At 40.4% G+C, this 27,950-nt stretch overlaps 1 protein-coding gene and 1 long non-coding RNA gene across 2 annotated transcripts; one reads left to right on the forward strand and one right to left on the reverse strand.

Moving 5' to 3' along the window:
• Positions 1-5,801: 5,801 nt before the first annotated feature.
• On the reverse strand, positions 5,802-26,986 carry LOC116695148 (uncharacterized). Its single transcript, XR_004333364.1, has 3 exons — positions 26,935-26,986; positions 25,085-25,086; positions 5,802-5,881 (listed from the first exon to the last, which is right to left on the reverse strand). It is a non-coding gene; the product is annotated as an uncharacterized LOC116695148 (long non-coding RNA).
• LOC116695134 (C2 calcium-dependent domain-containing protein 4C) lies at positions 6,524-11,665 on the forward strand. The gene is made up of 2 exons (XM_032525220.1): positions 6,524-6,661; positions 7,643-11,665. Exon 2 carries the CDS (start codon positions 7,699-7,701, stop codon positions 8,941-8,943), a length of 1,245 nt encoding a protein of 414 aa, XP_032381111.1. The 5' UTR covers positions 6,524-6,661; positions 7,643-7,698; the 3' UTR covers positions 8,944-11,665.
• Positions 26,987-27,950: the final 964 nt, after the last annotated feature.

Here is a 27,950-nt window from a genome sequence, read left to right on the forward strand (position 1 = left end):
ACAAAATGCACGCGAATCCTCTCTCAGAAGCCTCTCTGTGTCAACGTGGTAACCATATCTGCTGAACGTCAACATGTTGGTATTGTCACTGTGAGTGTTTGCATTTTAATTTGTGGTGTAGCCTCACAGCTGCTAGCATATCTGTGGACTCTTGTCAGATTAAGAATGGTGCTGGTCTATGAGGCATTACATGCAACTGGACTACACTTAGCAGAAGTAAGGGTGCTGAAATATGGACAAGGAACAGTTGTGAGAAGGCTTTATTTTCATAAGATTATTTTTTGGGGCTTTTCCCTTTGACAGTGGATAGGCATGAAGAGAGAAGGGGGATGACACGCAGCAAAAGGCTGCAGGTCGGATTTGAACCTGGGCCGCTGCAGGACTCAGCCATCAAGGGGCGAACGCCCTTACTGGGGGAGCTAGGGGCTCCCCCCAGTTGTGACGAATCTGCCTTTGTAGTCTGGGTATACTGTAGGGAGACAGGATTGTCTTTTTATGTCATACTGACTTGTAACTGTTTGGTATATTGATGTATCTTTACATACAGTAAAGACAGTCTATACATTATAGTTTTTGGTAAACACCATTTCACTGTAATGGTCTCCATTGAAAAATACTGGAATGCAATAATTCAGTGTTGGGGAACGATGGATAAGTATGGTCGTAACACAGGAGTGTAATTACCAAATATCAGACATAAAAGTAACCTGATGTGCTCCTGAGTTGAACGAGTCCAGGAATTATGCTTTTGATTGATCACATTATGGAGCAGGTTATATTACAAGAAACATCTTAATGGTGATCTAAAAGCAGCTCTAACAGTCCCAGCATTCTGCGATAAGCAAACTATTACACTATAATAAATGAATAAATAGAAATTGGCTATTCACAAATCCCACAGATGAGGAAACTTCAAATTAAATCCTCATGTCTAATGCCGCAGAAGTTTTCCCATGCTTCTTACATCTTTCCTGATGTAATTAATAAGTAGATTAAATGAGATTGATGATTTCCACTCTATGGGTATTCAACCCTTCTGATTCTTTCTTTGCATTTGAAGCATGAAGAATGAAAGAAATCCTTTCATCCATATTTGTGATATGCACAATGAATTGTCTCAATGTTCAGTGGATACGTGGATTTATTTATTTGATTTAGTTTCAGGTTTATTTATCAGGGCCAATGCACACTAATAGGAGGTCACCCTCAAACGAGATAAAACAATTAAAGCAATAAAACCATGACTTTTTTTTAGCCTAGGTGAAATATTTCTAAATAGTATTACACACTTCACTCTGTTTGCACTCCATTTTTTTTATGGAGAAATTGATCAGAATCAAGTCACAGGAAGTAGACTTTCATTTAACGTACATACATTAATTGCTGTTGACAATAAAATTACAATCCTCCTCCTGTCTGACATATTTACTGTCTTGTCTTTGCAACTTTACTGGAGACAGAAATTAGTGTTTTGTTTCACTTGCAGATAGTATTTTTGGTTGATCCAACTTATTGGGCAATGCAGATATTTTCAAGAAATGAATGAAGGTTCCTGCCACTGTCTTTTCTTTCAGGTGCCTTTAGAAATGAATGTGATCCTGCAAGAACACAGGTAAGATGTTCTTGCCTAAATAACTAAATAACTAGTTTGATGTTTATGTTTGATTTTGTGACAGCTTCATGCCTCTAGGGGGCAGCAACAGCTTGTTTCTTGTTACATTTCAGCTGTTTGCGGTCTGTAAGAAGCCAAAGGTAAATCATAGATGTCAAAACAGTCTCTCATGTGAGTGTAATTTTTATAGTTTTTTGATTAAAAAATGTGTGTTTCTCTTCTTTTTTCAGCTCAAACGTTTGGGATTCTGCAATCATCACCAACATTTAAGTTTAAGCCCACAATGTTGTCATGCATTTGTTCTCCCATAGGGGGCGCTGCCATCCCCTTAAAGATACAGACATTAGAGAGTAAGTAATAAGAGCCATATATTCCACCCTCTCATATGAAAGTGCTAAAGTATCCTCTTGTTCATTTCCACTTTTCTCATCATCCTCTGCGACTTTGTAGATAGACTGCCAGTGTAACTCACATGTGGTTCTCTCATATGCTGCTCCTGCGCATGAGTTATAGACCTAAGGTTTATTATCTCCACTCTCATTTCCTTCTGGTTAAGTGGACCCACTTATGGCAGTAATCTGGAATATGAAAATCATCAATCTGTGAAATGCCATGAAGGAAGTTTTACCTCTCAAAAAGCTGATCAATTTACTGAATGCTGGTGTTTTCTGTGTGTGTGTGTGTGTGTGTGTGTGTGTTGTGTGTGTGTGTTTGTGTGTGTGTGTGTGTGTGTGTGTGTGTGTGTGTGGTGTGGGAGAGAATTGCAAGCCAGTATAATTGCAGCACGCTGTGTATAGCGACAGGATTATGTTACATCTCAACAACGTGGGGTGTGTGGTGTGTGTGTGTGTGTGTGTGTGTGTGTGTGTGTGTGTGTGGTGGTGTGTGTGTGTGTGTGTGTGTGTGTTCTTTCCATGTATTTTTTTGCATCCTATTAACTCTGCCTTGAGCTCCCAGGTCATCCCATCTGTCTCCCCCCCACAGAGCTATACCTAGTCCATCAAATTTGTTTCCTGTGGCGACAGGTCTGACATTTTGCCCTGCGTGTGTTCAATCCAAATGCCAGTTCAGCGGACCGGAATGAGTAAGACACTGAAATGATCCTGGCATTTGCAGCATTGCTCTTCTCTCTCAGTGGTTTCTTTCGTACAGTGAAATGGAATACTCTGTTTAAACTGCAGGGAATAAGCCTGGATCAGAGCCAGATGTTAGCCTACAACCCGCCGGCCCCTCTCGCACTGGGACCTTATGTCCCCTCCTCCAGCTGGCGGTTTGGCAGCAGATCGCCGTGCTTCAGCCGAGTCAGAGGCCCTTGGTGACCTGAGGAGAGCTGGGCGTCCCGAGGAACGAGCGAACTGGGTGAACAGACCGGAGAACGGAGGAAATGTGAAATGATAGAGGATGAGAACAGAGAAGGGGGGAGGGGCGATCCATGTGTCAGGATGTGAGATGTCTCCAAAGCAACAGAAGTTGTGTTGGAAGTGGGTTGGCAGGAAGGAGAAGGACGGATGGCAACAGCACACCAGAAGAGAGAGTGGGGTAAAAGTGGACCCTGTGACGCCTCAACATAATGACTGGCCGTGTGTGTGTGTGTTAAGAGTCAATGCACACGTGCACAAACCTGGAGGGGCACTAGACCTCCTGCAGAGCTCAGTCTGACAGTCTTGTTTCTGCATACCGGCCGCAACTCGCACACTTCCTGTCCTTCCAGGGATCCAGTCAGGAAAATTCACAGGCAACACCACAGTAGGCCTATATAATGTAATTAAATTAGCTCCACATTTACAAGAGGCAACATTACAAATATGTACTAAACATATGAATCCATCAATAATTATAATCTAATTACATACATGATTCTGAAGTATGTGGTGATGTAATAAAGCTACTTTGACTTTTAGTACTTTAAGTATATTTGATGCTAATACTTTTGTACAGTACTTAAGTGAAAGTTTGAATGCAGGCCATTTACTTGTAACGGAGTCTTTCTACGCTATGGTATTGCTACTTTGACTTAAGTAAAAGATCTGACTGGTAGTCACACCTGTCTATCCACTGAGACAGCAAGCATGTTCAGCCACACATAAACACTTCTGTATGCACCGAGGAACAGCACTTCTGTACTTTTGGGTGTGTAATAGCCTCAGTGTTCTTCACATTGTGAGGCTGACAGAGATGTAGGGTCCGGTCCCCTTAATGAGCGCAGAACAGACACATTAACCTTTTCTCATGCCGTCCTCGCCACAGATGCTGAATATTCAGACGCTTGTGTACCGATCTCATTATTTTGTAAAGGAAGCTGTTAACAGTGTGAGCACGGAGTACTATGACATTGAAATGGTCCTCAGCAGATATTGTTTCCATTTCAATAAACTTACACATGTTTTGTGTACTTCTGTTGAATTTAGAAGGTAGTATTTTTTTCTTTTTCAACAATTAAGGGGCTGTATCCTGTAAAAAACACTTCAGGTTCTGTGGTCAAGTGTAGTGATGACACATTGATTAATTTATCAGTCACTAGGCTAAATATTCATCTCCATCTGTTTTGATAGTCAATTAAGACATTTGTCAAATATTTCCTTTTTATATACAGTACATATATACACACATACGTATATACTGTATATACACACATATGTGTATATACTGTATGTGTATATGTGTGTGTGTGTATATATCTGTGTGTATATTATATATACACACAGTATATACACACACATATATATGTGTATCTTTGTATGTCTTGTATTACATAGAATGTACACTAATGTTAACATCTACATAAATGATCATCAAAAACTAAGAAACATCTCATACAGACCGAATGTCAATGCACATGTTTTGAATCACTGTAATTTTCAATTGTTTAGAGTGTCAAGCTGTCAACCACACAAAACAAACAATTTAAAGATGTCAACTAGAGCTCTTGAAAATTGGGATGTGCATTTCACTGTTTTTTACTAACATCTGCAACCAATAATGAAAATTTGTTCAGGTGCACCGGTAAGTCAACTGATCTAGTAAATCGTGGTCGAGTCTTGGGGCAGCCTGAAGTGCATAATTATCACGGTTTGACAAACCTTTTAAAACATGTTTTGCTTGACAAGTGTGACAGGTCTATGTTATGCTGAATGAGCCCTGCCCAGGCTTCAGATGGCAGCAGTGGGTGAGGGTTCAAATGTGCCTCTGCAATCTATATGGTAAGTGGCTCTTTTCAGAGGTTGATTACGTCAGAGGATAAACTCTGAGGAGACCTCGGAAGGCAAAAATGTGTAATTATCTCCACTGCTTTACATGCATACTGAGTCTGTGTCCTCGTTTACTTTCATTACCTTGTTGAGAATGTGCACTATGGCCACATCAGAAACAAAAGAACACAGATATATCCTAAAGTTACAATTACAAAAGTAGTGCATCAACCAAGGGTAATAAATTAGGGGAACTATGACAAATTCATTTCTTCATGTAGGTCAAAAGGCTCCACTGTGTTAAGACTGATAAAGGAACTGAAGGCTGATCTTATTGCCATGACATTTGGAACAAATATTAATGCCCCTCTCTGGATGAATTTCAATAACTCTGATGATCCTCTGTCTGTTCATTGTGGCGCCATCAGGCCCATTTTTAATTTGTCCAATACTCTGATTTATAACCAAATATCTACCTAACTTTTGACATCAGCCTCAGCTCTACTGTGTTTTGTGATTAATACATTTTCCTAACTTTACTTTGTTGCTTATGGAATCAAGAACACAATGTAGTAGAGAAATGCTTCAGATTTGATACTACATTTCCCTGGGCTATAAAAAAAAGTTTAACATTAATCTTATCTTCCATCTGAGTGAGGCAGAGCCGGGCAAAGCTGACACCTCTTCCAGGCTTATTCACATAAACTGTTTTAATCAGCGGGTTGTCAAGCTTTTGTTGCCACTGTCCTCGCTGTCACCGGATATTTACTCTCACAGCGGAAATCTGTACATTTTTAAATCCCTTCCTGTCAAATCAATGCAGCGCTGTAATTGGCTCTATGCAACTGATCTTTGATAAAACAGCGGCCTGTCCCTCTCAGTCCGCAGGTTACTTGACTTAAAACCAAGCAATCTGGACAAATAAAGGTCTGTCAGCAGGGCCCTTCCTATTTTAGACTGACAAATGTATTAGTTGCCATAGCAAAGTTTCCAGGGAAACCGATGGATGGTGTTTTAAGTCTCCAACGTCTCCCTCCAGGCAGCGTTGCGACCATTGACTTCAAGGCACCTAACCATAACCCTACCCTAACCCTAACCCTAACCCTAACCATAACCATAACCATTGCCTAACTTGAAACCAAAAGACAGACAGAGGAAAGCAGAGAAAAAACTAAATTGAGTTAAACCATACAGGTGCATATGCTCCACGCAGCATTGTCTGCTCAGCTGCATGTGCTTTTCCAAGTCAAACTGTCTTAATATACATAATGATTTCCTGACACTCAAAAGCTGTGTGTTGTCGGTGCCATAGTGTGTCTTTTTTGATGAGTTTTGAGTTAAAAAAACAACAAAGTGTCACGTCTCTTCTTCACTTTAATGGTGTTCATGTCTTTAGGAGAAAGCTTGATTTTAAAGAGAGAATTTCATGTTATGCTGAATGATTGAGATGCAATAGAGTTAAATCAATTAAAATATATTAAGAAAACAAGTTGAGTAAAGCAGAGTGGCAGTGATGTCCTTATTCTATTATGTCGTTATTATATTAAGTATGCTACACGACAAATATTCCCATAAAACATCATGAGATGGAGCTGTGACTGTCCTGGTTAAAAATGTTAAACCCACCTGGAATATTCATCCGCCTCTGGTATGGATCCAGTGTGTTTTCGGGTTAGTTTTGCTGGGAAACACGGAAGCGCACAGTTTGATCTCATTGGTCAGCTGCAGCCCAGTGCCGTTAATAAAACGCACACAGGACAACAGGAGCTCCGGAGCTGAGACTGGGAGTGCGCAGAGCAGCGCCGCGGAGCGCACAGGCTTACCCGGGGACAAGACACCTGTTACTGACGGAGCAAGTGCGGTGAGTAGCCTATATTATTATTATTATTTTTTTTTTTTGCAGACAGAAGCAGTGTGTTACCCTCAGACTACACGAAGACAACGGGTTTGAGAGGTTTTGGAAAACGGACTGGTGCGCAACCGGAGGAAGCATCGCACCTGTTGAATTGCTTGTAACTTTTATTAAATATTTTTCTTCAACTTTTATACATTTAACTATCAGGTTTTTGGTTTTAGCCAATTGGATTAATTAATCCTAGAAACATTATTATTATTATTATTATTATTATTATTATTATTATTATTATTATTATTATTATTTAAATCGCAAAATCGACAATACATTTTTTTCTCTCTTTCTTATCTCCACCTGGCCTAATATAGTTGAAGTAAAAGCCAGAATTAGATCTGTTTTTTGTTAGTTAAAAGAAAAAAATGCAAACGATAAGGGGCCATAAATATTTAATGTCAATACAACACAAATGTAAATGATACAATAAAGAATGTGACTTCAAATTTGGTCCTTTAAAATAAAAACAAATAGTACCCTTTGTTGTCAGTCAATTCCTAGACTGACTGTATTTCCACCACCAATCAATGAAGCCTCTGCTGTCTAACACAAGTATGCCTGTTTCATTCTTTGTAAATATTGTGTATCATATATTTGTCTGTTCAAAGACTTCACTCTTCTGCCTGCCTATTGATTCTACGTGTTGGCTGTTAGTTCCCTTGCCCTAAAATGCAATAAGCCAAGGAAATGAACTGCAATTCAAGGGAGAGTTTTTCTTAAATAACTACAGCGTCTGTAGTCAATAGCTCCAAAAGTTTAGTATGCTGTAGTGCAATATTTCCTTCTTTTTTTTAATTAGTTTTAATTGTTTTGATGCTTAAGGCTTATCTGCATCATCAGAGCTACACCAGGTGTTATTTTTATCTCTCTGCTCCCTGTAGAGTAACCATCCTCTGATCATTTATCCCTTCCCCCGTGTGTTATTAATTGCAGACAAACCTGACTGCATCTACATCACACGCCCACTCACCCCACTGTCTTGTGGGACCATGTGGGTTCTTGATAAGATCCGTGGGTCGGTGGAGACCGGCGTGCTGCGTCAGGGGGAAAACGGAGACAAGAAAGGCGCCGCCTACAGCAACGTTCTCACCCCTGACAAGATCCCAGACTTTTTCATTCCTCCAAAGCTGGTCAGTGGCCCCCCAGAACCTGACATTCACAATGTAAAGCCCAAAGAAGGACTCCAACCCTCAACTTCAGAGCAAATTATCGGTAGTGGGAAGAAGATCAGCAGCCCAAGAAGTCCACGCCTGGTATCCAAGATCGCAGGAGACACCAAAAACTTGCTGAGAGCAGCCAACCGGCACATTATTCAGATAGAGAGTGCCGATGATGTTGGAGACACCAATGCAGACCCTGGGTCGCAGACAGCAATGTCCCTGCCTTACGTACCCAAGACTCAAACACCTTATGGCTTTGCAACCCTGAAGGAAAGCCCCCACACTCGCCGTAAAGAGTCACTTTTCCACTGCGAAGTTACCAGTCCTGTCACCTCCCCAAACACCCAGAGGAAGACCCAGGGGAGAAGCAGCGAAGGGGGAAACCACCTGAACCCAGGTGACTTCAACACTTCTCACATGAATCCGTATCGGTACTTCAGCGGAGGGGAAAGTGACACCTGCTCGTCAGCTGAGTCCTCTCCCTTCAGCTCTCCCCTGCTCTCCCGCTCCGCCTCCCTGCTCAAGATCTTCACCCATGAGACACAAGCCAAAGTCGGGAAAGTCAAGCGGACGTTCGCTCGCCACAGCTCCCTCTCCACCGATGAGTGCAGCTCTGCTGAGCCCAGCCCCAACATCCAGCGACGGCTCCACGTGCCCTCATTGCACGGTGCCGGAGCGTCGGACCACGGGCTCCATCGGGAGCACACCATCAACCTCCACAAAGGCGGGACGGTGAGGATCAGCGCCAATTACGACTCCAGCACCTCCCGTCTGCTCATCCGGGTCCTGGTGGCGGAGAGTCTTTACGACAAGCACTTTGACATCAAGAGCATTAACTGCTGTGTGTCTGTCTACCTGAACCCGGGCAAGCTGCAGAAGCAAAGGAGCAACATCATCAAGAACAGCCGCAACCCAGTCTTTAACGAAGACTTCTTCTTTGACTCCATAAGCTTGCTTCAGGTGAAGAACCTGTTAGTGAAGTTCAAGGTGGTCAACAAAGGCACCAGCCTCAAGAGGGACACCCTGCTGGGAGAGCGAGAGGTGCCATTACCCAAGCTGCTCTCAGAGGTTTAAAGCCACAGGGCCCGGAGGTCAAAGGGAGGCAAAAAAATCAAGGATTGAAACTTAAATTAGATGCTTGCACTGGTTTCTATTTGAACTGCTCTTTTTATTCCCGTAGACGAAAACGATGAACATTACAATGAAGGTGGAGGTAATGAAATATTTTCCTAGAAGGAAAGTGAGGCTTTTTTTCCCTTTTATTTGAGATCTAAAAATGTCGAAAATTTACATTTTGATGTAGCATACGTGAATGGATGAAGGATTTATAGTGGTCAAGGCTTGCCTGGTTCCTTTTTCCCAATAATGATAGCTCATTAAACCAAGCCGGCACCAACAGCAACCGATGAATTCAACAGTTGAAAGGTTTTTTTCTGGACAGCCAACTTCCCGGTCAGGTTCAAAGGTTTGACAACACCTGGTCATCAGCCTGTCTCGGTATCCTTGCCTGGACTGTGTTCGCCATCATGGTTTTATTATTGAAATGTGACATAAATCCACAGCAGCACAGGATGTGATTCTACATTACCTACATCGTGTGTTCCGCACAAAGATGCTTTTGTAAATCAGTGCTTTGAAGTGGCAATACATTCTAATGTGCAAATGACCCTTTGATCCCAGTTGCCATGGCCCACTCCTACAGAGGAGGGCGAGGGACAAACAGACAAGCCACAATAGCCACATTTACATGCACATCAAAAATGCAAAGTCCTATGAATGCCATTATCCGATTATATCTGTCTAGGTATATTGTTAATAACACAAAGTAGAACTGCAGTAACGTGCTGCCAAAATCGCAACATTTTGTCTGTAATTTAGTACATTTGAATGTTAAAGTAAAAGGTGTAGTGTTGAAGTTTCTCTTAAACAACTAAAAATAATAATAATTATTTAATATGTACTTAATTGCTGTTTGGTTAAAATCCCTTGAGCCTTTTGAAGGACGTGTTTTGGACGTTCCAGCTGCAGTGTGTCAGGCATGCCCCTATCCAGTGTGGACACCTTGATTAAATCCTGTGCAACTAGGCAACAAGCTCTCGACACATCTTCACTCTGCATTCAGACCCGTTGGCGATACCTCTGTGTTATTCTGCACAGATTCTCAATTCCAAGAACAACTCAGACGAATGTTTTTAGTCGGTAACACAGCTTCAGTCAAATCTGTCTTACTAACAGTTGTTTTGATGTTGCACCTAAAGAATAGCCTTTAACAAATTCCACTGCTTTTTGGTTCATTTTGACAGCGGTGGGACAAAAATCAAGACGATTAAAAGTCACACTTTTACACTGTGTAATCAAATTAAACACATCCGTCATGTAAGCAGAATAGTCCTCAATTTATGCAACCAGGCTGCTGCTTTTGTAAAAGAATTGGCAGTGGACAAATACATGCATGTCAATTTATTAAATGTCTCATATAAGAAGAACAGAGCACCTGCATGGCATGAATATATCACTGACATACCGATGTTTGCATGACATGCTCAAAGTTTTATGAAACCCGAAAGCCTTACTGTGTGCGTGTGTGTGTCTGTGTGTGTCTGTGTGTGTGTGTGTGTGTGTGTGTGTGTGTGTGATAGAGAGGAGAGAGAAAGAGTATGTGTGCTTTGATTAGCATGAGATTTTATCCAAAGTAGTTGATTTTCTATGTAAGACATGTAGGTATTTTGTTAAAATGCTTTGAATGTGTTGAAACGTGTGTTGGATTTGTACTGTTTATAACTACATTACATTACTAGTTTCTACAATTGTCAGCACAATGCCAATTATGCACCAACGAGTGAGCAGTGCTGATGAGAGGCGTTTTATTATGTCTGTTTTAACTTTAATGAAGCCCAGGGGGAAGAGGTGGAAATGTCAAAATTGAAATAAGAAATACAATACTGTGTTTTGATGTGAACAGCAGTTCTTGCCTCGGAGAAGAGCGACTACAGTCCGAGGCATCAGAGTGATGCTAATTACTGAGGTGTCGTACACACTGCCCCACTTTACTTCTGAGAGGATTACTCTCACCTGGTGTTTGTAGCTCACTTGTAGCACTGTTCTTGATGTGCTCTATATCCGTTATATACAGTGACACTGCTGGTTGGCTTTGTTATAGTGTGAAAGTCAGTAAACTGTTGTAACCCCTGTTGCAAACATACAGTGCCTGCTTGTAGAGTTATTGTATTTTCTACTGAAGCTTCCTAAATTGTACTAAGCCCTGTTGTTACCAATCCCTTTCTGAGGGTTCTTCAAGCATGATTAACATACTTCAGTAGTGTCAGTAATAACTTTCAGTGGATTCATATTGTGCAGTGGTGGGTCGCCTTGTGCTCTGATTCTAGATGAGGATTTGCTGCTGACACAAATGTTTAAAATAATACATCTGAAACATAGGCAATGTGTTCTGCAAACTTTGTCCTATTTTTTTTAACTGACTAATTTCTTTTACTGTTTTCATGATGCTTATCATTTAATAGAAATGCAGGAGGAAAAAAACAATAAACAATTATACTACTTCAAGCCAAGACTTGTTACAGATTCATATTCTGCAAATGGTGGAAAGTTGGGCCACGTGTCTGAATAGAACCTTATAGCATATCTGAAGATATCTGAAAACAGTTACACTTTTGCGCTTTAAAAAAAAAAATCTTTGACTTTCTTTCTTTTGCCTAAAGATTACAAATCTTTAACAAGCAACCAATGTTGCATTCCTGTCTCTGAATGGTTTCAGAAAAGGCAGAAACCAAAGACATTTAACAACAGCACCACAAATTTTCACTTTTTGCTGTCATGAGCAAGGGACTTATTGAATTAGTTAGTGCACTTTGTATTGCTTTTGTGGTGGATTGTGAGCCCAGCTGGAGGATAAGGGTGGGAGTCAAAAGACGCCTCCCAATACGATATCATCACAATACTTATGTCACGAGACATTATTATTGCGATTTTAAACATATTGCGATATTCTGCGGTATATTGCAATTTATTACCTTTTTTCCAACTTCTACTTTTTCCCAATTTCAAATTATGAAACTTATGAAACTTTGTCAACATCTGTTTTATATAACAAGATACATTTCTTAGTTTGTTCATCTCACTTCAAATTTTATTGCTGTAAAATCGCATTGTCAAGCAAGTAAACTGACCAACTCACACGTATATTATAAAAGATCGATACTGTATAGATTTCTTCCCGCTCTCCTACTAGAGGCTTCTATCTAACATCAATATATTGGTCATGAAGCAGTGATAAAACCACTTAAATGCATTTTTGAGGTAGTCATAAAACGTTTTTTTGTTTTCCTAAAATGTAAACACACTAACTCAAAGTTATTGGATAGATTAAAAATGTGAAGATAACTTGCTACCTTATTCCTAAAAAGGGGTTATTCTCTGTTTTTATTTCTACTTTCATTAGTCAAAGTAAGTTTAGTGTCCTGCTATCATTAGCATGTTAGCCCTAGCATCAATTTAAAGTGTAGCTAAAACTAAAGGAAAATTTATGTGGTTGATTTCACGGAATGGGTAAACCTTGATTTTTTGCCAAGAATTAAATGAGAATATACCACCCTCAACTCTGTAAGCTACGTAAATACTGAGCTAGAGCCAGCAGGTGATAAAATTAGCTTAGCGTAAAGATGGAAGACATCGTGAAACAGCTAGCTTAGCTGATTCAGAAGTAAGTGAAAACAATACGCCTACCAGTCCCTCTAAAGCTGATTAATTAATGTGTTATATTGCAGTTTTTAATTTCAACACAAAACAAAATGTAACAATGATAAATTGTGGTTCTATGGGGAGTTGCGTGCTAGTAGCAACCAGCGTCGTGACTTAGCAAACTATTCTTTTAAAAGTGACATACAGAAGTCTTAGACAATATTGACCTGTTGGTGGTGCTAAATTAAATGTCAGGTGACCACTAAAAGCTTTGAGGATCATGAATATGTGTACCAAATGTTATGGCAATTCATTCAATAAACCGCACCACACTCGGATCACGCGGATTGTGTGGTTAAAAACAAGGTTGGTTAATTTGGTTGACTTTTGTTTGATCCACAGAGGATAACTTTTTATTTAGCCTGCTGGTGGAAATCAGTCCTTGTATGCCTGCACTCAATAGCTGTTTAATTAAACAAAGGGTAGAAAGGCCTGACTGATGACATTTAAAATGAGAATTGAGTAAAGTGCGAGTACTTGTGTGTGTTTGTGTATGTGTGCGTGTGCATTAGAAAGAGACGGAGATTGAGAGTGGTGGTCAACTTTGTTGAATATGCTGTACATACCGTATGCTGAAGTGTCCCTCAAGTCTTCCTGTCTTGACAGGTTCTCTCTGAAAAATGAAACTGAAAAGTGCCCGTCCGTTACTTGATACTGAAATCTTTAATTTCTTTCTGATGGAAGCTGGTTTCCATGTGCAGTTGCTGTTCTGTTTGTTTGTTCTTGTTGTGACTGGTCAGTAAAGGTAGAAACCTTTTTATTGTAATGCTACAACCACTGCTGTGTTAATGGATGTGAAAAACTTTAATTAAAGGAAAAGTTCCCCAACATATCTGCTTATGTTGTTATTGATTTACAGTTCATCAGTGCACCTACCTAGATGAGGTGATGATATTTGTGTCAATAAAGTACAGTAAAAAGTAGAAAATATTTTTTTAAACTTTTTTGCTTTTAAAGCTTTTGTAGAGGTTTCTACAGTGGCATGTTAGCCACTGCAATGCCTATCCAAATTTACAGGAATGAAATGAATCCAAATGTTTGTTACTACATTGATTATGATGTGTTCCAATTTTTTTTTGTATGTTTATTTCTTTTTCTATGAATATAAGCAGTATTACTGTTTCAGGGTACTTTTCATCAGATGTGGGCAGATGGTAGTCAGCTGCTCGGCTTGCTCGATAGCTTGCTCGATAGCTTGCTTGATAACTTGCTCGATAGCTTGTTAGCTTCGCTATGTTCCACAACTCATAATGTTATCTTACCAGGTATGTTTTATCCAGGGTCTTTTTGTCAGCCAAGAAGCAAAAGAAAGAAGAAACAGAACAAAAAAAACAGACAAACAGGAGAAAAACCTATTGCTTGTGTGAGTAAATGTGCATCCTGGTACCAAACACACAGGCATTCAGCAAGACGTCACTTACAGACTTTGGGGTGAATATTTCTAATAATAACATGTTCACAGTCTTATACTTCAACAGTTTTACGACAGACTTTTTCTCAATTGCTAAATTATCAACATCATATGTGTAATTCATGGCTCAATTCCAACAGGATCAATAAAGTATTTGTCTCTCCCCAATTACTAACGTACATATTTTTCCTGAAATAAGGCCCCATGGTTCCAAAAAATCATGAACAGACATTAACAAGAAATTACATTATGCAATACCAGTTAAAACAATAAGTTACAGCAATGGATAAAAACAAATTAAAAGAAGTAAAAAGAAAAAGAAATTACGACAAAACAAATATGGTTTATCCTACTGGTAACATCAGAGGATGCAAATTAAGTGGTTTTATTGCGCCTGCTAAAAGATACATTTAAATGATTTTCACTCAGAGATTTAATATCACCGCTCTTACGGAAACCTTTTTTTATTGGGTAGTATCACTGGCAATTTAGTTTATTTCTGCTAGACACAATAAAAATGTCTAGAGGTGCCAACTTTTGTCCGCCTATAATGTTATTGGTCACCTTTATCAGCTTATTCAATTAGGTTTCCAAACCAAGACCAAATCCTAAAACACACTATAAGATAGCTATAAGATAGTGTCATCAATCAAGACATTATTAAGACATTAAGAATAACAGATTGCATCTGTATTTATTTGTTGATAAGCTCACATCAATAATCGTTCCAAGTTACTTTAAGGTACTTGCTTTAACTTGTAACGGTTAAAAGTGTAAAAGTGTAAAGTGCAGGTTAGCTTTTTAGTGTTTAAATTGAGGCAACTATGCAGACATTTACCATGAATAAGAGATGAAGATGTGCTTGACTTTGAGTAAATTCCCAACATTTTCTGTCAGGATTGCATCACCTCACCTCATCTCATCTCATCTCTGCTCTGCCTCTGTCCTTTCTGTCTTTCTAATTACTTGATTCACCACAGTAATGTGACACTGTCCCTCCCTCAGACTAACCCCCAAATTTTGTTAATGACGTCTTCCCACTTTAAATCCCATATCTAACAGAGTTTTCAGCCCTCCAGTCCTTTTTGGCCGCTGTCCCTCTTCTTATTAACACCAAACCCAAACGGCGATATTAAACATCTCATCTCTGCCATGCTGTCTGTAATTAGCAGGTACTGCACCATCACCATTAGCCTCAGGGAGGAGTCAGTCTTGGAGCTGCATGTTTGGAGAGGAAGTGCGTAGGAGGCCTATGGAGATATGAGCAAACACACCAGGGAAACGGTAATGACTGCTGCCAATGTCACATATTCTATGCCTCTGCATGTTTATTTGTCCTTTTCAAGTAGCTCAAATGCAGCTCAAATGTATAAAGTGAAACTAGTCGCGTGTATTAAATCTGCAGTTTCTTTTAGCGTTACAGAAACCTTCAGGGTCTTTAAGCTTGTTGTTTTGGTTTTAATGCCCATGATTTTAAAGTTTTATTTTACTCTTACTGCTCTCATCAACATCGTTTAAAAAAAAAAAGAGTAACTTAATGTGTAAAAGTAAATGTGTTTACAGCTTGTTCCACTTCCACCAAGTGTTAAAACAAGATTCTACAGCCATCCAGTCTGTGAGGCTATACTTTAGGATGAGCAGAGCTTTGAGCTAAATCAGAAGACAAACTTTGTGTTCCATTTGTACTCAGAAGTCAGAATTTCGGAGTTCTAAGTCAGAAACACAGAAGTTGGATTTCTGAGGTGGGAAGTCGGAGAACCTCACAGTACCAGCCCAGAGCAAGCCAACCTCGTAATCCATGGCTGCTCTGTGCATCAACAGTAGTGAAAGCTGTAGTAATAGACAACTTATTAGCACATCTGCTTTCTTTGTGTCTTATTAAATGATTCTTAAACAGTGAGCTACTGTCCAACGTCTACCTGTGAACATATTGTTAAGGTGTTTTTATGCACAAAAAACAGTCTAATGCGTTGTTATCAATTGATATTGCAAACAATGGCTAACCTGATTATGGCCAACCCCACAGTGAAATCCACCTTGTTTGGAAATGCATTCAACTCAGGTGCAACGTCATTCCCGGCTCCAGCTTCGAGTTCTGAGTTAAATGGAACGCATTAAAAGCATTAAGCAGGTGTTTGTTTACCATATTCACCTTTTAGCATAGCGTGTTAGCATGCTAACATTAGCTAATTAGCAATAAACACAAACTACAGCTGATGCTGATGGGAATGCCATTGGGTTTGCAGGTACTTAATCATAAACCTATTAACATATAAGTATCAAGCATGGTGAAATTGTTTTAATGCAGTTAGATGAAAAGACTAGCTAGACGAAAAGACAGAGGATCACCAAATTCAGTGATTCTTTTACAACAATTTCTGTGCTAAATATCAGGCACACAGCCACTAAAGTTGTTGCGATATTTCAGTCTACTCTGGACTACAGTACAGAACCCGGAAGCGTGCACGCACGCCTTCAAGGGGTAAGCCTCTCTCCACAACGCGTACCTCCTATGGCGCCAGATTGATGCTACAAGCCATCACCTGCCGTTAGCATTCCATTGACTGTCATTCATTTTGACGTCACTTTGACAGCAAAAAACTTTACATCTGAAGCGTTTAAAGACTCTATTTGTCTTTTGAACATTTATAAAGAAACATTACAATGTATAAAAGGCTCCATTACCTTGTACCTCTCGTTATGGCTCCGTAGCAGATGTTTTTGTAACAATAGGCTAACGACTGTGTCATATCCACGCGACTTACTGTTGCTTAGTACTACTGTACTTGACTTAAGATTTGAGTCTCATGCTCAGATTTAAACGGTTTATGGCCTAACATGTCATACTGAAATTTGTGAAATAATAAACAATAACAAAAGATGGAAATCATTTCAAAACGTTTCAGCTATCTATGATTGTTTAATTGCTAACGTAAAGCACAAAACGCCATTCAACTGACATCCTTTGTTATGTTTGATTGCTAGCTTGTAGCTAAGCTAGCAGTCATGTCAGAAACCATCCATCCATCCATCTTCATCCGCTTATCCGGTATCGGGTCGCGGGGGCAGCAGCTCCAGTAGGGGACCCCAAACTTCCCTTTCCCGAGCCACATTAACCAGCTCCGACTGGGGGATCCCGAGGCGTTCCCAGGCCAGGTTGGAGAAATAATCCCTCCACCTAGTCCTGGGTCTTCCCCGAGGTCTCCTCCCAGCTGGACGTGCCTGGAACACCTCCCTAGGGAGGCGCCCAGGAGGCATCCTTACCAGATGCCCGAACCACCTCAACTGGCTCCTTTCAACGCGAAGGAGCAGCGGCTCTACTCTGAGCTCCTCTCGGATGACTGAGCTTCTCACCCTATCTCTAAGGGAGACGCCAGCCACCCTCCTGAGGAAACCCATTTCGGCCGCTTGTACCCATGTCAGAAACGTTTTAGCTATATATGATTGTTTGATTGCTAACGTTAGCTCAAAATGCCATTCAACTGACAGCCTTTCTTGTGTTCGATTGCTAACTTCGTTAAGTAGGTCCATTTTTATTATGTATTGATATCTCAAAAGTCTCTCGTTAGCATCTTGTGGGCTACTAGTTGCAAAGTGACGCATGCGTGACTCAAATCTGCACTTGACTCACATCGGGGAGTGACACATCCAGAGCAGCGGGATCTGTTGGGCCATTTCTTTAACTGTCTATCTGTGCGTTTTTTGGCTTTAATCAGCTCGAGGCGTGTCACCTGTTGGTTTACAAAGAGCTAGCTAGCAATGCCCACTGGGAAGCGAATATTTTTTAGATTGGCTAGCAAGTAGTTAGTAATGTTCAAAATAAAGCAAAACGTTTCAAAATATGAGTTTCTTTTAATCTCCAAGGAAAACATTGTGAGAACAGATAAAAAGCTCCTTACTCTAGCTACGTCTCTTAAAGAGCATCGCGGTTGTGGCTGTTCTGGATTTTAACTGTGTGGACGGTTGTCAAGTTCAGCCGTGAAAGATTTAAGTTTACCAGACACCTCGTTGTTGTGAAACTGCGACATCGATCTAACGTTACTAACCAGTAAGGCAGATCATTTATTGTTTTGAGATTGTGTGACATGATGTAACAGAACTGCATTTTTTGTAGCTAGCTAACTTGCCAAACACAGCCAACGTTAACCCAGTAACGTTGACGTAAGCTAGCTACATGTTTGGTTTTTAAGGGACGTCGTGCCATAATATTCACCTCCGTTGTGAGATTTGTTTTTCTGTATTCGTGAGAAAGCAGATAACTTTGTCTTGAAGAAGAAAAAAAATAACGTTATAGCCTCAGTGTCAGTCACGACGCTGAAGTTGGCTTCCAATTCGGCAGTTAAGGGGAAATACAAGGGAAACTTCAAAGCTGAAGTTAGCTTCCGATTCCCAGCCTCCGATTCCGCAGGGAACCATAACTTAGCTAGCTGCTTATTGACTAATCCTATTTGATCCCATTATACCTAGACTTACCAAATCTGGACTAAATTATCCATGAGAGGCTAAAGATTCTTAAAAACATAGTTTCAGATTTGTCAAAGCTTTATTCTATTTGTGAAAATGCAATAAAAAGAGATTTTACTGGGTTTTTTTCCATACACATTGGACTAGGTCCAGATCCAAAACCACTGTACCCAGACTTGTCAAACATTTTGACTATTTATAATTCAGGATCCCACACAAAGAGACTCATACAGATCCTCTTCGTTCCCAATTCATCGACACACAAAAACACTATTAGATTTCCTGTGCCAGCTGCTCACAAGACTATGCCACTGCCTACACCCGCTTACTGTGGCGACAAGAAAATGTTTTCCAATATCCCTCATCTGCCGTTCTTCATTTCCATCCTCTGCCGGATGTCTCTCCCAGCTTGTAAATTGATTTATTATGCTGTCCTCCTGAGTAGGGTGGAGGATGGGGGGGGGGGAAACAAAGTGGATGCTAGGGGACTGGGAGAATGGGTGCAGGTTCTGGGTGTGACGTGGCAGCAACAATGAAAACCTGTACTCTGTAGGGCAAATTAAGATTGGCTCAATTTCTAGCGCCTGCTTCCTTGAATTGAGGGAGGGAAGGTTTAGGGCTGTAATTGGCTTTGGGATTACTATGGCAACCACAGAGCAGAGTAGTTCGCTGAGTAAAGGAATTGTGTGTGTGTGTGTGTGTGTGTGTGCGCGTGTGTAAATTGCAATCCAGTATCATTGCCGCACGCTGTGTATGGCCTCAGGATTGTCATATCTCAACAAACATGCTCCACAAACAAATTTTATCATTTCACATGTGCAGATATCGCTCTTCGTGCAGAAATTCAACAATTGAGTGACCAGGCATGTGCGAGCGTGAAACTTAACATAGGCAAAGAATGGCGCATGCGTGCATTACACAGAGCAGCCACCACGCACCCGCAAGCGTCTGCAGTGTTACTATAGCGCCAGGAGCAGAGGAGGGCATACACGCTCTTGCAGGTAAACTCTGCTCGCAAAGTTAATTTCTGCCTGAAAGAAACTGACTTTTGACATTTTAATGGTGGAAACCAATGAGGCACTGGCCCTCCCCTGGTTACTTTCAAGGCAATCCCACCACCACGAACCTCCTTAGTTTAACTCGATTGACAGCTTTCATTCAGGAAGCTTGGAGTTGTTGTGGCTGAAGAACAGTTTTTCTGTCGTTACTGCAATATAGCAGTCTGGCTTTCACCAGACCAAGCCAAGCTCAATAAATTTGAGATTGAGCTTTGGTCTGGGGAGTCTGCTCTGTATTTTCTTTGCACAAGAAGCGTGACCAACAGGCATAGTTCAAAATGACTTTGTACGCAATTGGATAGTCCTTCAACCAATCACATCAAAGATCCGGGTGACGTGAAAGCGACAGCGGCATCAACGGGTTGCTGCGCTTCGGTGGCGTTCGGTGGCCACTATGTTGAATGTAAACAAGAAGCTGCTTGGTCGCTTCTCTATCGTCATGGTGTTATACCCACCAATAGCGCACCAGGTAGATAAGCCAGTTGGTGATTGGTTCCCGCAAAATTGTGAACTGAAGCAAGAGAATTAAACGTGCAGGTTTCCAGACCGAGCTGCAGGGCGAAGTCATATTGCCGGCATAGTGGGCGGGGTTTACCCAGTCTTACAATGTAGCGTAAATAAAGGAATATAGGCTGTGTTTCTCATCCATAAAGTGATCACATTAACGTTCATACTGTACACCACGTCATGAATGATTACTGCTGTTTCTGGAATAATCAGTCTGCTGTCCAGGCGCACAGCCAGGGTGCAATTTGTGAAAAAAGCAGAGGTGACGTTTTTCCCTTTCAATACCATGGGTAGTGCCACTTGGCCAGCAGTGCCAAAAAAATTAATTGTGACTTTAATATGCAATAAAAAGTGAGCTGATATGAAATAGCACAATGTGATGTCAACATAAAACACAAGGAGTGGAGTTTACTTCGCGGCAGAAACAAAATACTTTAACCCAGGAAACGCTTGTTCCTCGGGAGTGTTTAATTACAATCTTTTTTTTTCTACATCTAGTTGTTTTAGTGCCTGACTTAACTGTCATCCTCATGGCTCCTGTAAGGACCATCATCTGGCGGTGTATGTAGCCGGGTTGCAGCCGGGTTGTGGCTAAACATTAGGGATGAGCAAGTACAGCATTATCTGTATCTGTATCTGTATCTGTATCTGTTTACCACATGAACTATCTGTATCCGTATCTGTACTCGGACTAGGCGGGGCCTAACCCGGAAGTGGACGGAATTTAACCCGAAAGTGGGTTGGGTTGTCTTGAAATGGGCGGGGCTTTAACCAGTATGTTATTTAAGCATGCAATTGATATGAGTTGATCAGAAATTGTTATATGTATTGCTGATTAGAAAACTAAACAGCTACCGCTGTGGCTGGCTTCCTGGAGCTCTGGAGCGAATAAATACAACATTAATATACCTCAGACTATGTTTTTGTGCAGTTGAGTCACCTTGTTTCCATGTAGGAGGTCCGGACTTTTGCACAGTACTGTGTATATTTTATTATATTATCTTACATTTGTTTTGTATGTTGACTATATGTTGCTAGTAAACAGCTCTTAATGTAAATGGGGCTACTGTACATTACAAAGTCTAAACAGTAAATCAGTAATAATGGCTTTCTTTTAAAAGGCTGATTTCCCCCAAAACAATTTGCTTAATAATTTTGAGGTTTGACAGGCATGACAACATTTAGGCTTAGTGAAATGTCAGCTACAATCATGTGTTAATTCAGTCCTTTATCACCACAGTCAGACATGCAAAGAGTTTAATACAGTCACACTGGCCCTCATTTAAGATAATATCAGAAGATGTTATTGGTTGTATAATTGAAATATTAACTGATAAAGGTGAGGCATTAGGCTATATTGAAACAAAAGAGTCCATAGTCATTGTGATTTCCCACCTTTTTCATTTACCTTAACATTGCTGTAGTGATGGAGGAGGTGCAATGATTGAAAATATTGTATGCATTTGTCTTCCCTGATTTGTCACTGATAAAGGACAGGAAAAGGCCACCTATTGATTTGAACAGAAAAACAATAAACTGGGTGAAAGGAAATGACAGCAGTTTCATTAACTAGTAATCAACATTCTGTAGACAGGGCTTCTTTCCTTCCTAATATCTTGTTATATTAAGATGATATTGAGGTACTTTTCTGCAGCAAATTATTCATCTCTTCCAACAGAGTGTCAACATCCTTAACAAAATCACAAGTGATTCTTTCTTCTTCATATGTCTTTCCTTTTCACAGCTTTACGGGGAAAAAAAAACAATATCCCATATTTCAATTTTAAAAGGTTTGTTTGGTATTCTACAAAAAAGGGTTGCACAACAAGATATGAATTGTAGTGCCTTTTTGATACACAAGGAAAGAAAAAAAACGAAAACAATTACTAATTTAAAAATCCATCTTGCATTTGACTCCAAAATCACCACTCTTATGTCTGTAGTATAAATGAAGCTACTGCCAGTAGTAGGGTAGCTTAGCTTAGCACACAGGCTAATGTTTGACACCATAAACCTTCAGCACCCTCCAGAGTTTCTATGGGATTGAGGTCTGGAGACTGGCTAGGCCACACCAGGACCTTAATGCGCTTCTTCTTGAGCAACTCCTTTGTTGCCTTGGCAGTGTGTTTTGGGTCATTGTCATGCTGGAATACCCATCCACGACCCATTTTCAATGCCCTGGATGAGGGAAGGAGGTTCTCACCCGAGATTTGACGGTACATGGCCCGTCCATGATCTGTAACACGTAAACGGAGTATCCCCATACACTGGTGCTGATCTCAAAGCCTTAAAAAGTCTGAACGCTTACCAATTCTTTGTAAGTTCTTTGAAGCCAAAATTGTGATTCAAATTTGATTAATTGTGCAGCCCTAATCAGTAGTAACCATACATAATTGTAACGTCTAGCCATCTTCTTATCCGGGATTATATTTGCTGTGTAGCCTATGTTAAGATTTGACCAGTGGATATTACGACGCGATGGGCAGCAGCTACCGAGCAGTCCAAAGCTAGCTGCAGCTAGCTGGTCGGCTAGGCTAGCCGGGGTAGGGCCTCCGCAGACCTGCATTTAACTCATTTTTTTTGGCCTTTTTAAAGCTAGTTTCTGTGCCATGTCATCTTTGATTTAACCAATTTTTTTTGTATGTGTGTTAAGGTAAATGAACAAGGGAACGGCTTTTTTTATTTTTTGTGGTGTGTTGGTCAGTGAGTGACCAACAATAGTTAGCTGTGGGTGGGTCATTATCGGGTTGACCTGTTGGAACAGCTGGTTAGCACGGCAGCTAGCTGGTTGAGGATACTTTTTTTAAATTATCACTATTATTATTATTATTATTATTATTATTTATCAGTCATTTTAAACAGAAAGGCAATACATACACGTGCTTGTGGAGGTGAGTATTACCAACAGATTGTATGTGAGAACACGAATGAACACGTACGCGTTTGGCTTGCCTCCGTCTACAGCATAGCTCTTCTGCCGTCTGTCATGGCGTTCATAATTTGCGTGAGTAGAGCATGCCATCACGTGCAAAGGGTCTACAGCAGAAATCCTGCCTGGCCCGTGTAAACATCAGAGTTAAACCAAGGAAAAGGTTAGGGTTAAGAAGGTTAAGAAGACCTCCAACTAGCAAGACCATCTCTGAAGCAATCTCATGACTACGAGACGCTCATCAGGATAGGGATGGAGAAATCATCTTACCATTATCCTGCTGACTCTGCTAGGCTGGCTGGTTCGGGTTTTCAAATGTAAACAGAGAGGAAAACGTAAAAATGGCTGTCAGCTTTAAGCTATGACTATGAACTTGACTACGTGGATAAGCAACACCATCTTGCTATCAGAGGACAGCACTGAGGCAAGCGTGGAGGAATTTAACACAGACTGGGATGTCTCTGGTGGACATCCTGCTAGCCAGTTTGCAGCCGTTGGTGAGCTGAGTGGCCTCTGTGCCTCCCTCTGTTTCCAGCAGGATGTTGAGAGCCGTGAAGTCCTTGAGACTTTGCTGGATCCTGGAGTTCTGGTGCGGGGTGCCATTTGGCAGGGTAACTCTTTTTCTGTGTGTCGATGTGATGGCCACATTCTGCTTCATGATCAAGGTACGGGAGCTGATGGGAAAGCATTTCTTTGGAATTGTACTTCATACGATTTCATGGGACTAATAGAAATTGATTGTTGGATGTCACACGAAGCATTGTTTGTCCAGATTTATCAGACCTGATAAGAGGTGGGGAAAAAATGTGTCTGTTACAGATTAGATGGCATATCTTGAGGTTGCCATGGTGACTGGTAGGCAGCAGACACCTGTGAATTATCATTAGCGCTACAGCACTAGGATCTTAATTAGAGACGCAGGGAGAGAGCAGAACGGCCGTGCATTTTACTGGCCCTTTATCAAACTACTGCTTCATAAAATCAAAGAGAATTTGCTTTCAAATGAGCAGGTGTCATACAGAGAGGGGGAGAGATGATTATATTTCCACAAACTGGTTGGTTTGAACGTAATCTGGTCCACAGGGCAATTTATGCAGATTTAGGGGTGAATAGCCTGTTGGGGCTGCTCCCCAAGCAGGAGTTTTTAAATGTAAGCCTGCCCACATCTGCTCTATTCAGTTTTCTGGATGACGGCAATGGAAACCTAATACATATAACGTTATTTTAATGCTGCAAATTGGATTGCTCCATCAGAGTTAATTGAACAAATGCGTGCAGTGACAATAAAGATCATTAGCATCTCTAATCTCACAGTTACTTCTGAAGAAAGTTTTTAATTTGTGGTTTTTGACTCACCAGTGCTAGACTTACTTCCACAGGCAGTTTGATCAATTACTTATAGCTTACCTGTTCTGACCCCACCTACTTGCGTATATTTCTCATTTCGTGACCTGAAGCTGGTCTTGACTTGTCTCAGATGAAAAAAAAATTGATTTCAGATGCTTTAATAATGCCTTACTTCCTTAATTTGTATAACTCCGCCTGTTTTAAATAAAGGCAACAGAGGTTGTTAAAACCCTGAAAATATCTGTTATATCCAGCTCATTCCTGCTGATGATTCAGAACAATTTTGCAGAAATTTCTTTCAGTTTTTTATTTTAATTTTAACATGACTCATGTCATTGATTTCTGAATTTAATTAAGTCTTGCTGATCTCGCTACAGTTTTATACCGTAAAAGCTCTCATTTGCTCAAAGTACCTCTAGAGAGTGCTGTGAATGTGGTACTCATTGTGATTCAGAACCAAAATACAATATAACATGTCTGTGTCATCTTCCCCTGATAAATTATTCATCCTTATTATTGTTAACATTTAATGATCTGCATCATCTGGCCACCAGGTAGCTAGTTCAAGTTAGAGATTCTTTACCTCCTGTAGACAAACAAGAGGTTTGAGGCGTGAGAATGAAGTAAACACTTAGCTTTAGACTTGAGCAAACAATTAATTGTCTTATATTATTGCCTTATTAGTTAATTGGGTTGTGTAGCAGGAAATGTCAGATTGGTGCCTCTTATTCTGCCCGTCACATCTTTTAATGAGCGAGCAAAGGAGGGTTTTAAATTGACATGAAAGCTCCTGCGGAGAAGGTTTTCATGGAAACTCTGGAGGGTGCTTATTGAGAAAGTTAATGTTCCAGGCAAAGTAGAAGGAGCTCTGTTTTTTTTGCAAACAGCATAAAGACACACTGCATGCACCATTTTATATCTTTAAATCCTTTCAAAGATTGATAATGTTTAATTGCAACAGTAATGCTTTATCTCTTAATAGCAGCTGGTGGATTTTTTAAATGTAGTCTGTGTAAATGTGGAATTTGTAGAAATTGTGGATAGTAATAGTTTTGAATTGAACAGTGCATAATACTGCATGAGATTAATGTTTCCTTCAACTGAATGGAAGAAAGCAGGGCTAATTCTTTAATTTCTGCATGGATCAGATGTACTTCTGAATACAAACTGTACTTGACTGTATGTAGATGAATGCCTTAGTTTGATGATGTTGATCATGTACAATCAAAATGAGAACTTTATCTTTTATTAAAGGAGTCAAACACAATATGCAGGCATCCATTGGGCTAGACTCCCAGCACCTAATTTATCTTCACTGCCCTGCCAGACAGCACAATGCTTTTACTCAATGTCAGTTTTTATTGCCGTGTTGCATGCAGGGAACAACACTACCAAAGAAAATGTCTTATGTATTCATTCTTTGGGTGCAGCCGAACACAACCTATTTTCCCATTCCACATTTGTCTACACTGTCTATGTATATACTGTGTGTGTGTTTGTGTGTGTGTATATATTAAAATATATATATATATATATATATATATATATATATATTTTTTTTTTAAAGATCTTTTTAGTTTTTTTCCTTTTTTTATTTTAGAACAGCTGATGAGAGACAGGAAATGGGGGAGAGAGAGGGGTTATGACATGCACCTAAGGGCCTCAGGTCAGATTCGAAACCTGGGGAGCGCGCTCTACCAGGTGAGCTTTAGGCCGCCCTGTCCACATATTTCTGTGAAACGTGTTAACTGTTGACTTAGTGTGTGTGTGCTCTCACTAGTCTGGGCAACTGGGTGTGGCAGTTTAGTGATGTTTGCAGAGTTCATAGAGAGAGAGAGAGAGGTGTAGTGGTAAAAAAAGAGGTGGGTAAATTATAAATTCTGTGATCAGGTGGATCAGGACGCGATCGCCAATAAGGTGGGCCACGGCATACCGGTGTATCCTGATGACATTGCTATAGGTCATATAGGTCATTTATCCCTGGTTGTTCCCTCATTAGGTCACACAATCAGTATTCAGTTTATACAATTAGCCACTATCTTACGTAGAAAAACTACATTACCCACACTCCTAAGCGTAACAGCAACGTTTCTGATTGGTCCAACTCGCTGTTACCATAGAAACGTTTACCGTACCCGCGAAACCGCAACAGCTAGAGCGACAACAATAACTAGCTAGCTGACTAGCAAAGGGAGCTTCTTGTCACTAACTTTCAGTGGCCAGAGAATGAAATAACATCCAGTTATTTATCAGACAATATATCCTGAATTTCACTAATGGGAAAAAGTAGCTAGGTGACCTGCAACTTCCTGTCTGAAAGGGGTAGGCTAACCTAATCAGTGCCGTGGCTTTTTGAGTCAGTGGCATGAATCTGCCATTAACCAAATTAACCTCAAAAACATTAAGTTGAGTCCTGTTTTCCGAGCTCACTCACTTTGGGCTTCTTTCTGAGACCGTTTGCTGGCATCAGGAGGAAGGCTGCTGTCTTGGCGGCGCTTAAAAAAAGTCTGCTGCTTCCTGCTTGATGTTTAAAGCCCCCAACGTCGCCTTGCAGGCAGCGCTGCGACCGTGACTTCAAGGCAACCAACCACTGCCCAATCGTAGTACCTTCCAGGCAGCGCTGCCTGGAAGGCGATGTTGGGGACAACACACACCAAACACCGCAAGAGATTGGTCAACACTTACAGTAATGCAGCGCAATGTGATAAACTTAGGTTTGACAACCTATGAAACTAATAATGAACAATATGAAACTAAAACGACATAAGCTTAATTTAGAATGACTTTTGGACGATAGGCTATTCAGAGGTGGATAAACGCACTTTGGAGGTGGGTAAACGCCATTTCCAAATTTTGAGAGGTGCATAAACGGCGTTTACGTGCGTTTAGCCTCCACAACATCACTGGTTACGTCAGAAAAAAAAAATCCCTGTTCAGGACTAACAATCCAAAGCAACAATTCTACTGTATCCGGGATTAGGAACGTTAGCGAGTCTGTCATCTGTGTTTCTGGCCTAAAGCCTGTTTCTATAGTAAGCATCTAATTAGAGTTACTGTACGTTGGAGCAAATACAATTTTAATAACATTTCAACTTATAATATTGTGCAATAATACACTAAGAGTGTCTAGTTCTACACTGTGACACATGAACAATGCGGTTTCTTTATATTGCTAACCAACTACACACTGTTGAAAAGCACTCATCTTTAATATGCTTTGCCATAATACAAAAATAGTTCAAATTGTAGAAAATTCCTCAGATTGTTCACATGCACAGAAATATTTTGCAGATACACACACATGCTGTTGGACTTTTTTTTTTATATTTCACCAAACAAATCAGTGCAACATATGCACAGCAGATATATTTACATTGGGCTGAATAAAGATATGCTCAGAAAAAAAACAGTAAACTGAAAAAGAAAATTGCAAAAAAATGTGTAGAAAAAAAGAGTCAACAAAAATAATTAGGCCGCACAGCTGGGTCTTCATTGTTGTTGTGACCAAAAGGCACTCACCTGTGGTCTTTTCATAGTGCTTACTTCCTGACTGAGATGGTAACAATTAACCATTGAGGTGTTTGGCCAGGTGACACATATATTGGCC

The sequence above is a fragment of the Etheostoma spectabile genome, chromosome 9 (assembly GCF_008692095.1).
Source record: "Etheostoma spectabile isolate EspeVRDwgs_2016 chromosome 9, UIUC_Espe_1.0, whole genome shotgun sequence".
NCBI lineage: Eukaryota > Metazoa > Chordata > Actinopteri > Perciformes > Percidae > Etheostoma > Etheostoma spectabile.

What these genes read in the sequence shown, in the direction of transcription:
- LOC116695134 (XM_032525220.1), top strand. Translation starts at nt 7,699, where the DNA reads ATGTGGGTTCTTGATAAGATCCGTGGGTCGGTGGAGACCGGCGTGCTG.